This window comes from Neovison vison, chromosome 7, assembly GCF_020171115.1.
Source record: "Neovison vison isolate M4711 chromosome 7, ASM_NN_V1, whole genome shotgun sequence".
In the NCBI taxonomy this organism is placed as follows: domain Eukaryota; kingdom Metazoa; phylum Chordata; class Mammalia; order Carnivora; family Mustelidae; genus Neogale; species Neogale vison.
Window position 1 is genome coordinate 52,023,245 of NC_058097.1, and position 13,968 is coordinate 52,037,212.

Here is a 13,968-nt window from a genome sequence, read left to right on the forward strand (position 1 = left end):
GATGGAAGGAGCCAGGGCTTCTCCAGCAAGTGCCAAGTGATGGGCTGCGGGTGGGCAGGGGACCGCCGCTGGGAGAGGGGATCCCCATCCAGGCACCCCCACCCCCAGCACTTCCTCTGTGGTTTCCGTGGGTTCTGACTTGGCCGGGGTAGGGTGGGGGCCTCCCCTATGCAGAGCTGGGTCCTTGGCAGCAGGAGCCCCGGGCTGCACGGCTGATCCCCTGTCCTCCCCGCAGCTCGGAACCGGCTTCAGTGACGAGGAGCTGGAAGAGCACCACCACAGGCTCCAGGTGAGGAGCACAGTCTCGCCCCCTGTCGCCCTGTGTGCGCGCAAGGCTCTGGCCCTTCACCCTCTTAGGGGCTGCGGGTGCTGAAACAGGCTCAGGAGCCCCACATGTCCAGGTTCAAGTCCCAGCTCTGCCAACTGCTAGCCCAGGGCGTGGGTGAGGGAACCTCCGCTGCCCTGAGGGGAGGGGATGAGTCATGGGGAGCACTCTCACAGGGGTCCCTGAGTCTGCCCTGAGTGAACCCCAACAGGACTGGGGAAGCCCCTAGTAATCGGGACTGTTGGTGGCACAGTCACAGGTATTTTGCAGGTACAACTCCCTTTCCTGTGCTCTCTCTGTCTCTGTGACAGTCTTCAGTTTTCTCTCTATTTGTCTCTCTGGCTCTTTTGTTCATTCCCCTCATCCCCACCCAGGCTTTTCCGTTAAGACATGCCTGTGTCACTGTCTGTACTCGTGCCCCATTTTTGTCCCCTTACCCGTCTCCCCGACCCCCAACCCCCAGCCTTGACTTGGAGACCCGAGACCCTGTCCTCCTCACACCCACTGCCGTTGCCCGCAGGCCCTGGTGCTGCCCAGCCCGCGCCCCTATGTCCGGGTGGATGGTGCCGTGGCCCCTGACCACTGGCTGGACCCCAGCGCCGTGTGGGAGGTGAAATGCGCTGACCTGTCCCTGTCCCCCATCTACCCCGCTGCCCGGGGCCTGGTAAGTAGCCGGGGCCCTGCGGGCCGAAGGCAGCAGGAGGGACCTGGGGTCGAGCTTCTGGATGGGAGATGGGGAGCAAGACGGGAGATAGAGCCCACGCCTGTGCCCGGGCTGTAGTAACTAGGAGAGCTTGAGCTCACATTTTTTTGGGCACCCAACAACAGGCTCCACGTCTCAATGTGGAAAAAAAAAAAAGAAAGAAAGAAAGAAAGAAATTCCACAGGTGCAGAAAGTAGATGCTGAAGTTATTTCCTTTAATACCAATAAGCTCACATTCGGCTCCTCAGCATTTTTGAAAACACAGTTCTTCCGAATGTAAAGCTTGGGACACTTCCTGCTGGGCAGTGATGGCTGGGGCCCATCTTTCCCGACCGTAATTCATTTTCACGCTGCCAGGTTTTTAAATCCCCAGGCTGATCTCCCTGACCAGTGGCTCCGCCCCCCAGGCCAGCTCCCCGGTCGGCCCGGTGCTAGGGGAGGCTTGAGTTCAAAACGTGTTTCCTTTTCAATCCCCTCAGACTTCAGGATCTAGCTAGCGTGTGCTTCTCTGATTGGGAGTGGACTTAAAATTTAAAGGCAGAACTCGGGTTTGTTTTTTCACCCAAGATATAGTTATTTTAGAGAGAGAGAGCGCAGGGGTGGGGGGTGCAGAGGGCGAAAATCCCAAGCAGACTCCGCCGAGCGCAGAGCCGGCGCAGGGCTCGACCTCACAACCCTGAGGTCGTGACCTGAGCCCAAACCAAGCATTGGATGCTCAGCCGACTGAGCCCCCCAGGCCACCCCAGAACTCGCCTTTTTACATCAAATTTCTGTCTTAACATTTCTCGCTCAGGCTCCCTGTTAGGCAGTCAGGGTCCCTCGGTGACAAGTGGCAGGAGCGGCGTAGACGGAGCTTCCGAGCGAAGCAGGCGCCCTGCTCGCAGGCCCGGCCCTGCCTTACACCCTCCCATGCTCACGAAGCACTGAGCGAGCCCGGCCTGCAGCTGGGTGGGGGTGGGTAGAGCCCCGGAGCCGAGGGCGCTGGGCCAGGGTCACACAGCCCCTGAGCTGGGAGCTGGGATTCGAACTGTGCTGTCTGGTTCTCAAACCTACCCCGGGTCTCTGCTGCCCTGCCCCCGGGTGACAATAGGACGGCAGCCGAGGTCCCAGCTGCTGGCTCTTAAGCTGTCATTGTGCTCCAAGTGCTTTATTCCCTTATTCGGTCTTGACAACCTGTTGCTTGGCCCCATTGTATGGATCAGGAAACCGAGGCCAGAGGGCAGGCGCGGGGAGGAGACCCGGGCTGGGGACCTGCTGCCAGGAGCGGCCTGTGGCCTGAACCCCAGGAGCATTTCCAACCTCGCCCCCTCCCCCAGGTGGATGGTGAGAAGGGGATCTCCCTTCGCTTCCCTCGGTTTATCCGCGTCCGTGAAGACAAGAAGCCAGAGGAGGCCACCACCAGCGCCCAGGTGAGGCCTCAGCCGGGGTGCGCTTGCCTGGCCACACCAGCTGCTCGGTGGAGGGTTCTGGAACTGAGGTTGGGGGGCAGCCCTGGGGCTTCTGAGCCCCTCCGCCACCGCCCGCTCTTTGCAGGTGGCCTCGCTGTACAGGAAGCAGAGTCAGATTCAGAATCAGCAGGGCGCGGACCTGGACTCCGACCCAGAAGATTTCTACTAGGCTCCTGCCCGCCCAGGGGCTGGGGGCCGGGGGCGCAGAGGGGCGGACACACAGATATCCTCTTGCTTGGCAGACCTGCTGTTGCGGTCGCGGGGGGCAGTCTGGAGTGTCACAGGTGTGCGTGCGTGTGCACGTCTGTGTGTGTGTGTGTGCGTGTGTGTGTGTGAGGGGGATGGGTTAAGCGGGGTGTGGGATTTATTTGATCATTTTCTTCAATAAATAATTATTGAACACCCGGCACTGTGTCAGGGTGTTTGCTGGGCTCTGGGGTGCAGCCCCAGGAGCTCCCACATGGGTGGCGTGTGACAGGCCCCGTGCCAGCACCTTCCCATACGTTTCCATGGCGCTGGAAACATCCCATGTCCACACGGCCAAGCAGGATGGCCACCGGCCGCGCCCGACCACTGAGCCATGGTGTGTTTTATTTCATTTTCATGAATTTTCCTGTAAGCAGCCACATGCTATTAGGAAACAGCGGAGACATGCTACATGCTATTAGGAGACAGTAGGAGACAGTGGTGGCCTTGACCATGAATGTTAACTCCGGTAACCCTCAGCGGTCCTGCCAGGCAGGCAGTGGGGGTTGTGGGGCACATATCAGGGATTGGGCATCCAGGCCCACACCGGGGTTCTGACCCAGCAGTCCGGCTCCAGGCCCCATCCTCGTGGGAGGCAGTCAGTGCAGTGACTGTGAGACTCCCTCCCCAGCTCTGCAGCTCACCGACTGGGGACTGCTGATTCTGGGGCCTGAGCCGTGAGGCCATAGATCCCCAGCCCCGTGGTTCCCTTAGGCACAGAACCCAGTCTTCCTGAGGAAAGCAGGGCAGGGGGCATGCTCTTTCTCCCCCAGTGCCTCTGCAGACCCCCGTGAACACACGCACCCAAGTAGCCGTGGCCGCCTGGCCCTCTGCCAGGGCTGGGCGGGGACGTCCTCACTCACCAAAGACCCTTGCAACAATTTTTATACCCCCATTTGACAGATGGGGGCACTGAGGCAAAGGGATGGAAGTTAGTTTACCTACATCCTCTATCTAGGAGACAGAGGGCCAGGATTCGGTCCGGGCGGTCTGCAGGAGGCCCTGTGCCCAGAGTGCCTCTCGGGGGGAGCCTCATGTGGCCCCTCGAGGGTGTGGAACCTAATCCTGCAAGCAGTGAAGGTCTGGAAGTGACAAGATCTGCCGACGGCTGGAGATGCAGATGGTGAAGGGATGACCTTTGGGTGAGAGGTCCAGGGGCTGGGGGCAGCAGCTAGAACATCTTTCCTTGGTGCAATGCTTCTAGAACTTGTCGATACCCATCAAGGGCAGAAGGTGCTTGGAGCTGAGTCCTGGGAAGTGTGTGCAGAGCGGGGGAGGGGACAGGAGCGCTCATTCATTATTGCACATGAATCGAATATATAATTTCGAATTGTCACATAACTGATGATGTTCATTTGAATCATTTGATGAAGATACGGTCTGCTCGGTGTCCCCCTCTTAAAGCGACCCTCCTTTGCAGTTAGCATATTGTAAGGGGTACCTTGTGCGATGTAAATAAATATTACCACACCTGGCACTCTTACATGGATTCCTGGCTTCCTGTGTTACCCTGTATGCCCTGTTGTTGTTTATTTGGATTTTCAAATTGCCCCTAATATGGCTGGGGAGCTTCTTCCAGCTGACCTCTGTCCCTTTGCCGGGACCCCACAACTCTGTCCTTGCTTTACTGCCCAAGAGGTTTTAGGGTCATCTTAGACTTGCTCTTCCTGCTCCAGACGTGGGAGCAGTGCAGTCTCCCAGGACTCGGGCCCTTTTCGTGGGGAATGGTATTTAGAAGTCAAGCCCCGGATGCTGGAGGTGTCCTCTTAGCTCGATGACATCCCCGTGCACCCCATGACGTCTGTGTTTACTATTATGTCCCTCTCTCTGTACCGAAACCCACCAGTACAAACCCGTGCCTCTGATTCTCATCCCGATACTGCAGACTCCTCCTTTTCCCCCCTTTCTGTACCCATGAGGAACCTGATTTCCCTTTCTCTGTCGTAGAATCCCGCATGCCACTCCTCTCCCTTCCGCGCCCGTACCCCGTGCAGCGGGACTGCCCTTCTGGCCCTGAACCCGCATCCACGCCCTACACCGTGCTGCCCCCGTGAGTGGACATCCTAGGGACCTGCCTTCGACACGTTCTCATTCAGCTGCTGCTGCTCCCACAGGGCCCGCCAGGCTCCTCTCCCCATGCCCCAACACTCCGTGCCCCGCTGTCCCTAGAACTCCTCACTGTGTGGGCACCCCCTCACTCCCACACCCGATCTGAACTCTGGCTCCCTGTCCTGATTCCCTCCCAACCCCACCGGTAGAGACCCTCAGCACCTCCTTGGGCTTCCCTTCCCCAACCCCCTCGCTCGCTCGCCCTTAATTGCTGTGAGTGGCCACTTCCTGAAGTCAGACTGTCACTGGGCTCAGTGACTGCCGCTCCCTGAGGCCATGGGCCATGTCCGCTACATCTTCACAGGCCTGGAGGCCGGCGGAGGCCCGGCTTGGAGCGAGCACCCTACAGGCCTGCTGGAAAGTGAATCAATAGGTGCCCTCCGCTCTAATCCCCGGTTTCAAGACCATCCAGTTCTATTCTGGGGATAAAAGGTCAGAGGCTGAGACTGGCGCTTCCTCCACGTCACTCAAGCCAGATGGGGAGGCAGGAACCGCTCTGATCCCTCCCCATCCTCTGGAGAGGTTTCTGATCCAGCTGTCACAACTCTCGGACACTGGGACCCGGACTGAGGGAGAGGCCCAGAGAGGCAGGAAGACTTGGTGAAGGAGTGCCAGGGAAGATAAGGAAGCCCAACCCGCCTAGGGGGACGGGAAGGAGGGGGACAAGAAGGAGGGGGAGCCGCCTTGAGCCTGGTGCCCGGTGTCCCGTGCCCTGCCCCTCCATGCAGTTTCCCATGGGCCCCGCCTGCATCTTCTTGAGGAAAGGCATCGCCGAGAAACAGCGGGTGAGATGGCGGGCAAGGCAAAGGGAGTCCGGGGCACGGGGTAAGAAGGGGCGTGACAGGTGCAAGGGGCCAGGGGCTAGGTGGGGGGCCCAGGCAGGGGGTGCGTGCCTGAGAAGGTAGAATTCGGGGAGTTCGGTGGGCCAGTGAGGTGGGTGAGGGTGAAATCAGAAGTCAGCGGCAAAAAGGGGAGAGGGAGACCCACAAATTAAAGGGGAACTGGGGTGACCCTGTTTGTCACCACCCATTCCTATGGACACCCAGAGCAAGGACGATGATGATGATGACACCAGTGCCCACACCAAAGCCCTTTGCGCTGCTGCATGCCCAGCCCTGGGCAAAGGGCTTTGCTTTCCCACTGTCATTTCATCCTGTTAAGCCCACGAAGCCATCCTTGCGTTCCCATTTCACAGATGCAGATGCTAAGGCTGAATCACAAAGCCCCTGCCTTACACAGTTACTGAGTGGCAGGGTCCATTCAGATCTATTCGATTCCAGGGGGCTTACCTTTCCTTGTTAGGCTTTCAGATGATAGGCGGGGGGGGGGGGGGGGGGGATGAGGGGAGAGACAATAAGAGAAGTTGGAGGGGGGGCAAGAATAAAGGGAGAAGCCTGAGGCTGGTGGGGCTCCTCAGGTGGCGTGCCACATACCCAGGGACATCCCACCCAGACTCCACTGAATGCTGGTCCCATGCAAACGGCTTCTAACCCTTGGGAGAAAGAATGGGGCCCATAGGGAAAGAATCAAGGGGTATAGTGGAAAGAATTTTGGCTCAGATTTCAAGTCTCAACCCTCACTGCACCTGACCTTAAGAAAGTGATTCAATGTCTCCCTGCCCCTGGAAGGGCTCTGCCACTTAGGAGCCGTGTGACCTCTGGCCATTTCCTTAACCTCTCTGTTCCTCAGCTTCCTCTCAAGAAAGATGGGAATGCTGTTTGGTCCTACCTCCCCAGGTGGTTCTGAGATTTAAATGACATTGGCGCTCAGAGCAATGTGATTCCAAGCCTCGTTTTCTTGTCCCAGAGAAAGGAGGGGATTGGATGCCGTGGCATCGAAAGCCTCTTGCAGCACAATGGGAGGGATGTCTGTTCAGGAAAGACAGAGGGAGAGAGTTCAAGATTCCGGGATAGGCGAGAGGAAACGGGAAGTGATGAGAAAGAGGGCGGGAAGCCATCAGGGGTGGGAGTCAGGAGGTGGGAGAAGGAAGTGGAGGGCGGGGTGGGGAGAGACAGGAAAGGGAAGGGGTTGCTCGGAGGAGGGAGGGGACGCATTTAGAGAAGTGGATATTGGCTCCCTGACCCTCTCCCTGCATTCCTTTCCAGGAAAGACCCCTGGGACAAGATGAGATCGAAGGTAACCTCTGTCCCCGAATGCCACCTCATTGTCATCCACCCCCCCAGGCTTCTTCCTGTGCATCTCAGGGTAGACCCTTCCCACACAAGCTTCATCCCCCTCTCTCTTCCCACTCAGCCGTGATTTTGTGCAACTCCTTCTCATGCTCACTTAGGAGCCTCCCAAAGTATTTAAAAGGCATGCCCATCCCTAAGTATCTCAGAGACCCAGGAGAGACACATGCATGAGTTTTGGGGGTTTTGTTTATTAATTTTTTAATTTTTTAATAAACATATAATATATTTTTATCCCCAGGGGTACAGGTCTGTGAATCGCCAGGTTTACACATTTCACAAGCACTCACCATAGCACATACCCTCCCCAATGTCCATAACCCCTCCACCCTCTCCAGACCCCCCTCCTCCCAGCAACTCTCAGCCTGTTTTGTGAGATTGAGTCTTTTATGGTTTGTCGCCCTCCCGATCCCATCTTCTTTCATTTTTTCTTTTCCTACCCCCCCAAACCCCCACGTTGCATCTCCACTTCCTCATATCATGGAGATCATATGATAGTTGTCTTTCTCCGATGGACTTATTTCACATGCATGAGTTTTAAGTTGAATCAAAAACTTGACTTCTCTTTTGGTGGTTTGGAAGCTTCGCATAATTTCAGCCCAGAATTTGGAGGACCGCCGTGCCGTCGCTTTGCAGTGTCACGGATCATTTCTCTTGTACATTTTGGTCTTGCATGTTACAATCTCCAGCCACATTTCATACATCACTCCTTTTTGAAACTTTTGTTTTCAAAGATGCCTTCTCCTTTGCAAAGTTTCTAGTTGGTGACTCCCTGATGGTTTCAAGGGATGCCAGTCTTCCCCATGGACTGTTTCAGGTTCTTCTCTCTTAACTTTTCAGAGCTTCGGGAAGCATTTCTTGAGTTCGACAAGGACAGAGATGGGTTCATCTCCTGTAAAGATTTGGGGAATCTCATGAGGACGATGGGTTACATGCCCACAGAGATGGAGCTCATTGAACTGGGCCAGCAAATCCGCATGAACTGTGAGGCCAGGGCGGGAAGAACTGCTGGGAGTGGGGAAGGGCTATGGTGGAAGGGGGAGGGATGTGAGGCTAAGCCAGAGAGAAGGAAGAGGGTAGGGGTCCCTCGGAGTCTGGAACTAAGCACTCCAGGATGGACTCAGGGAGGCAGTGTTGGAAGTGGATAAAAGGGTGACTCTTCAAGGCAGATTTCGGTTCAAGACCCACTTCTATCATTTACTGATGGTGGTACTTTTGAAATGTGGAGTCAGCTCCCATGCTTGAGTCCGTTTCCCCACCTGTCAGGCAGAGACGATGTCACTCCTTGTGGGATTGTGATAAAGGAGCTGATGCAGGTCAGGCTTAGCCTCCAGTAAGGGGTGATTTATGGAGGTCACAACCACAACCACCGAGATGCATTGGTAGAGGGCAAGATTGGAACCCAGTTTACCACCGGAAGCAAACTTGGGATGGATTTCAGAGCTCATTTTGAGAAGGAAGCTTGGACAAAATTGCTCTGGGCTTTGCTTCCAGGCGTACCACAGAGTAAATGAGGCTAGGCATGGATGGGATCGTGTTCCTATCCGGAAGGGATTTGGCTCCCACTGAATTCACTCTCCCCCTTCTACAGACCAACAGATGAGCGAACGTAGATCTGAACTAATTAAGAGATTTGTCCAAGGTCACAGGGACAGCTAGTGACTTCCATCCCACGCACTCGGTCCACCCTGGTTGGGATTAGAGGGACTCTGGGGCCCAGGTTGGCTGAGAGGGAAAGTTCTCAGAAGGCAGAGAGATAGGAACAGTTCTCCCTGTTGAACAGACCTCCAGACCTCAAAGGGTCCAGTGGGGTCATGGGGGGTTGGTTCCTTGGCATCTCACTAGACCTGCCTCTTCTGTCCTCAGTGGGTGGCCGTGTCGACTTTGATGATTTTGTGGAGCTGATGACGCCCAAACTGCTAGCTGAAACAGCAGGGATGATTGGTGTCCAGGAGATGAGAGATGCCTTCAAGGAAGTGAGTTAAGAGTTTCATGGTGTCAGTGCTTGAAGGAAACCTCAGGGTTCTATGACTGGTCTTCAAGTGTGGACGGAACCCACCCAAACCAAGTTTTTTGGGAACTATAATGGGATGTATAGGGAAGGAAAATGACATCTTCCAAACACTTGCAAAGTACAAGGCCCTCTACACATACTCTCTAGTTTATACATCATATGGAACAGTAGGGGTAAGTGACTCCTTATCCCAGTTATGCATATGAGAACAATGAGGCTTATGGAATTTACAAATCTTACCCAAGGTCCTGCAATCCCCAGAACACACGTTAGGACCTCTAATTTCTGTGCCCGTAATGGGAAGAAGGAATCCAATAATTTGAGATCCCACAGGGGAATGCAAAGAGATAATCTGGTTTAACCCACTTGTAGAGATGCTTTAAAAATGAGATCCAGGGAGGTGAGGGGCTTGGTGAAATTCGCTTTCATCCCCTAATAAAATGCGTTTCTCAGGAGTGCCTGGGTGACTCAGTAGGTTAAGCGTCTGCCTTTGATATATAGCAGGTGTGATTGAGGAACTCATTTTTTTTTCATTTTGTCTAATTTTGATTACTTTCAATTCGATTATTTTTTCAATTTTCACTTATATTCAACAGAATATAAATTCAATTTGTGTGAATTTAAAAACAAATACACAGTTCAGTTACTGGGAAACATTCCTTTCAGAAAAACTTGGGTGTGTGGTCTACCTTTACTTTTATTTTAAAAAGATTTTATTTGTTTATTTGAGAGAGAGAGAGAGGATGAGCAGGGGCAGAGGGACAGGGAGAAGCAGTCTCCTTGCTGAGCAAAGAGCCCAACACGAGACTTGATCCCAGGACCCCGAGATCATGAACTGAACTGAAGGCAGGCACCCCTGATTTGTTTTAAACAAACATGAACACAAGGCTCTGATGTATGGACCATGAGGGGATCCAGAGGACCAATGGAGGGGGAGCTGTCATGATGGTCCAGGCAAGAGATGATTGTGGCTTTGGCCACATTAGCATCAGCTGACTAGGGAAGGATAGGTAGTTGCCCCACCTGCTTGGGATGTAGAACATATGAAACATTCCGGTAGATCGGTAAAGTGTTTGCAGCATGGAGGTTTGAAAAGAGTTCATTGATTCAGCATATCAGGTGGCAGGCACTGTTTGGGGCTGGGCACAGGGCAGCGAATGGGGCAGTGAACAAGGCAGTGCTGATGACCACCTTCGGGGACCTGACCCCCCTGTACACCATGTGCAAAAGCACTTATCTTAATTCCTGACCCACAGTTAACTGATCAGTAAACACTGCTCTTGGGATTGTCGTACTTGTGGCTGACATCACCCCCCCTGCTTCCGTCAGTTTGACGCCAATGGAGATGGAGAGATCACCCTCGGGGAGCTGCAGCAGGCCATGCAGAGGCTCCTGGGAGAGAAGCTCACACCCCGTGAGATCTCGGAGGTTGTGCAGGAGGCCGATGTGAACGGAGACGGTACCGTTGACTTTGAAGGTGACATTGCATGGGGATAGCCACTGGTAGACGCTTAACCCTCTGAGCCACCCAGGCACCCTGACAAAAGCTAAATTCTTAACCCAATATTCAAGTGCATCCATGGTCTGCGCCCCACCCACTCCACACTTCAGCAACCTCTCTCTGAGCTGCTGTGCTCTGGGGCACCCTTGGCCCCTGCTCTGTGTCCCTCAAATCCTGTTCCTTTTTCCCTGATGTTCCTTCCACTTCCTGCACCTTCCCCATCAGTGCATTCTTAGGTTTTATCCATCCCTTGGGAATCGGCACAGCAAAGCCTCTGCCAAGAAGCTTCCCTTCACCCTTAGCTGGATGTATTAAACCCCACTCTGTGGTCCTACAGACATTTTCCTGTTCCTCTCCCTTCAAAGGGAGTAATCGCTGAAGACTTTGATGCTCTGAGTTGTGTTCATCGTCCGGGCCATCAGATTCCTGGAGGGCGATGAGGGATGTTCTCTGAACCGTCCACTGTCAGTCCCCAGAGGGAAGTTTGGTAGATATTCATTGCATGACCACAGCTTAGTAAACGTTTTCTGGATGCCTGCTGGATCTCGCCAGGTTCAGGTGTGCAGGGGACACCACTGGAAATCTGGACAAGGTCGGAGACAGATCCTCAGGCAGGGGAAGGACAGACTGACCTCAGGACCTGGGTGGGGCCCTGGAGCTCATCTGGCATGGAGTCACGGAGCAGTCAGGGGCACCCTGCCTTCATTCCAGGCTTTGCCACTCACCATCCACGTGACCTCAGGCTCACTGGTCAGCCTCACTGACCTCTGTTTGCCTATCTGTAAAAATGGTATTTTCTCCTCCAAGATTAGTTGAAAGTATGAGATCAGATAATCACAGTTATTATTGAACACTTCATATGTCTTATAAGCATGATCTTGTTTAACCATCTGAAAGACTATAGAAGGCATATGGCCGTCCTGTGACTCCCAGGTTGGAGATGAAGAAACTGAGGTACACCAGGGACTTGCCTGCAGATCCCCCATGGTTCCTCACACACACACACACACACACACACACACACACACACAGTAAGGGTTCAAAAGTAAACCTGGCCACCGCCCTTACAAATATGCGTCTCACCAGGGACTTTTCTTTGCAGAGTTTGTGAAGATGATGTCTCGCTGAGAAGGTTCCAGAAGCCCCATACCCCCTCCCTGGCCAACGTGGATCAAACATTTGCTGAAGACTGAATCCCCCTGGGCCCTTCCAGGAGAGAGGGTTGGAGGGTGCATGGTGATGGGCCCTGCAGAGAGAGCATGAGCTGAGGTTAGCCTGGAGCGGTCACTTTGTCCAGATAGCACTATGGGGTGAGGGGTACCTCTCTAGAGTGAGATTAAGAAGGAGGAGTCTACATACAGAAATGAGATTGGGACTAGGGTTAGTGCCACTCCCCCAATTCCAAAGGTTAAGGACACCTTTTGACTTTTCATAATCCCCAATGCCTATGTCTCTTCCCCAGCATCCTCTTGGGTCCAACTCCTGAAAAAGTTCAGCCCGTAGTCCACACTTCCCCCCCTTCTTGCTTCCAATCTCCTCAGTTTCTTTCTGCCAGTAAGAGGGGGCATGCCGATCTTGGGGCTACAAATGGGGTTCCTGATAAGACTAGGCTTAGAAATGGTTCATTAAAGAGGCTTTCAAAAGTGAGCTTAGCCCGTTTTGTTCATTTCTCAGAAGCTCAGTCTGCTTTTTCCCTCTAGCCTCCTACTTCCTTTTCCTTGTGTAAGATACTCAGGCCACTGAATTAAATCATAAATCTGGATTACCAAGGTTTAGGGCAAGCTGATCCCCAGGGGAGTTAATCCCCTGCAAAATGTCATCAAGCAAAGGTGGGGGGGATGGGGAGTTCTCAAATTCCAGCTCAGCCAGGTAGTGTGGAAACCATTCCTGAGAACCCCAGCCCCACTGCATTGGGCCACACCGGGCACTCTGGGATATGGCCTCTGTTAGGAGGGGCGTCATGCCAGTCCCCACACCCTGACACTGACCTGTGCCCTGAAACCGGAGGGTCTGTTCCTCCTCACCTCTACCTGAGGGCAGGATGCTCCAGGAACACCAGGTCCCCAAAGTACGTGTCCCACCTTCCAGAAAGTTTTCCTCACATCTGAAACCCACTAAGTAGATGTATATAATGGGTCGTCCAGTTCAATAACCTCGTTTCATAAAATTAAAATTTCGTTTTTGCCCTTCCTTCCTCCCTGTCTCCTTCCCTTCCCTCCGTCCCTTCCTCCCCTTCTGCGCTGCATTTATTCAACAGTGATATATGAAGTTGTTGCTGTAGGTGCTCTTCCAAGCATGGGGCTCCCATGATGAATGAAATACACCAATCCCTGCCCCTCTCCCAGAGAACTTATATTATAAAGAGAGGAGACAGACACAGAACAAAATACATGATTAAATATAATCCTAGTTAGTATGGTAGAAGTTGGTAAGAGATATGGAGAAAAATGGAGCAGGAAGGTGGTTTAAGGGGTTGGTCTGAGAACGAGCAGGAGTCCCCATTCCATGTAGGGACATCAGGGAGTCTACTGAGCAACAGGGGCATATCCAAAGGAAGAGCACTTCCAACACAGTGTAGAGCAAATGCAAACGCCCTGAGGCAGGAATGTAGTTGGCTGTGTTGGAGGAATGGTGGGAAGCCATGGTGGTCAGACAGAGGTAAGGGGGTGGATCAGGGTTAAACCATGATGATGGAATGTTCTAGATTTGCACTGTTATGGTAGTCACTCACCACATGTGGCTACTGAGTTTTAAACCTGGTGAGTGAGGCTGAGAAACTGAATTTTATTTTTATTCTGCTAAATCAACATTTTATCAACAGTGATTTTATGAATGATGTCAGAAGGGCAAGGGGAAGGGGATTCCGCATAAGCAAGGCACAGAGGCTGGAGTCGGGAATAGGGTAGGGGCTGGAGTGTACTGAATGAGGGGGCAGAGGCAGGAAGTGTGTGAGGGAAGGCTGGAGACAAGGATGAGGCACATGTAGGATCTGGGGGCAGGAAGGCCAGGTTTCCTGTGGCATGTTTGTATGTGATTGGCGTGTTGTGGTTCTTGAGCCATCATGGAATCAGATCTTTGGGCTTCTCCAATGTCTATGCAATGTCATTTTAGACAATCAGATTGGTACCATGAGGCTGAATGGTTAAATCTATCCCCGATGTCTGCAGGCAGTGTGGGATAGTGGTTACAATTGCTCAGTGTTTTATGAAAGAGGGGGAGGGGCAAGAGTGGGGAGGAGGAGAGGGAGGAGAACAATAACACGAGGATTCATCTGGGCTCACAGGGAAACAGACTCTGTAATCAATTACTGATGTCTGCCACTGGCATAGGGCAAGGATAGTCAAGGTAGGATTGCAATGAATTTTCTTTTTTTTTTAATTCTTTATTTAAATTCCTATACTGTTAACATATACTGTATTATTAGTTTCAGGGG

The 13,968-nt window shown here is 53.2% G+C and overlaps 2 protein-coding genes across 5 annotated transcripts in view; both read left to right on the forward strand.

Annotated features, from left to right (window-relative positions):
* Positions 1-2,841, forward strand: part of LIG1 (DNA ligase 1) — a 37,086-nt gene extending 34,245 nt beyond the window's left edge. For all 3 annotated transcript variants that reach the window (XM_044256996.1, XM_044256997.1, XM_044256998.1), the window contains exons 25-28: positions 236-289; positions 846-989; positions 2,345-2,437; positions 2,562-2,841. In XM_044256996.1, the coding sequence (XP_044112931.1) occupies positions 236-289; positions 846-989; positions 2,345-2,437; positions 2,562-2,645 (375 nt within the window). In that variant the 3' untranslated portion in view covers positions 2,646-2,841. The remainder of the gene's footprint in view (positions 1-235; positions 290-845; positions 990-2,344; positions 2,438-2,561) is intronic.
* A 2,537-nt stretch (positions 2,842-5,378) lies between these two features.
* On the forward strand, positions 5,379-12,182 carry CABP5 (calcium binding protein 5). 2 transcript variants are annotated; one of them, XM_044256999.1, is made up of 6 exons: positions 5,379-5,616; positions 6,937-6,967; positions 7,861-8,004; positions 8,887-8,996; positions 10,364-10,511; positions 11,638-12,182. In XM_044256999.1, exons 1-6 carry the CDS (start codon positions 5,554-5,556, stop codon positions 11,661-11,663), a joined length of 522 nt encoding a protein of 173 aa, XP_044112934.1. In that variant the 5' UTR covers positions 5,379-5,553; the 3' UTR covers positions 11,664-12,182. The 2 variants fall into 2 exon arrangements, with proteins under 2 accessions (XP_044112934.1, XP_044112935.1); XM_044257000.1 differs by having other exon boundaries at positions 10,364-10,493.
* Positions 12,183-13,968: the final 1,786 nt, after the last annotated feature.

Coding starts and splice junctions, on each gene's coding strand:
- CABP5 (XM_044256999.1), top strand. CDS start 5,554: ATGCAGTTTCCCATGGGCCCCGCCTGCATCTTCTTGAGGAAAGGCATC. Junction 5,617..6,936: donor GCATCGCCGAGAAACAGCGG/GTGAGATGGCGG, acceptor ATTCCTTTCCAG/GAAAGACCCCTGGGACAAGA. Junction 8,997..10,363: donor TGAGAGATGCCTTCAAGGAA/GTGAGTTAAGAG, acceptor TGCTTCCGTCAG/TTTGACGCCAATGGAGATGG.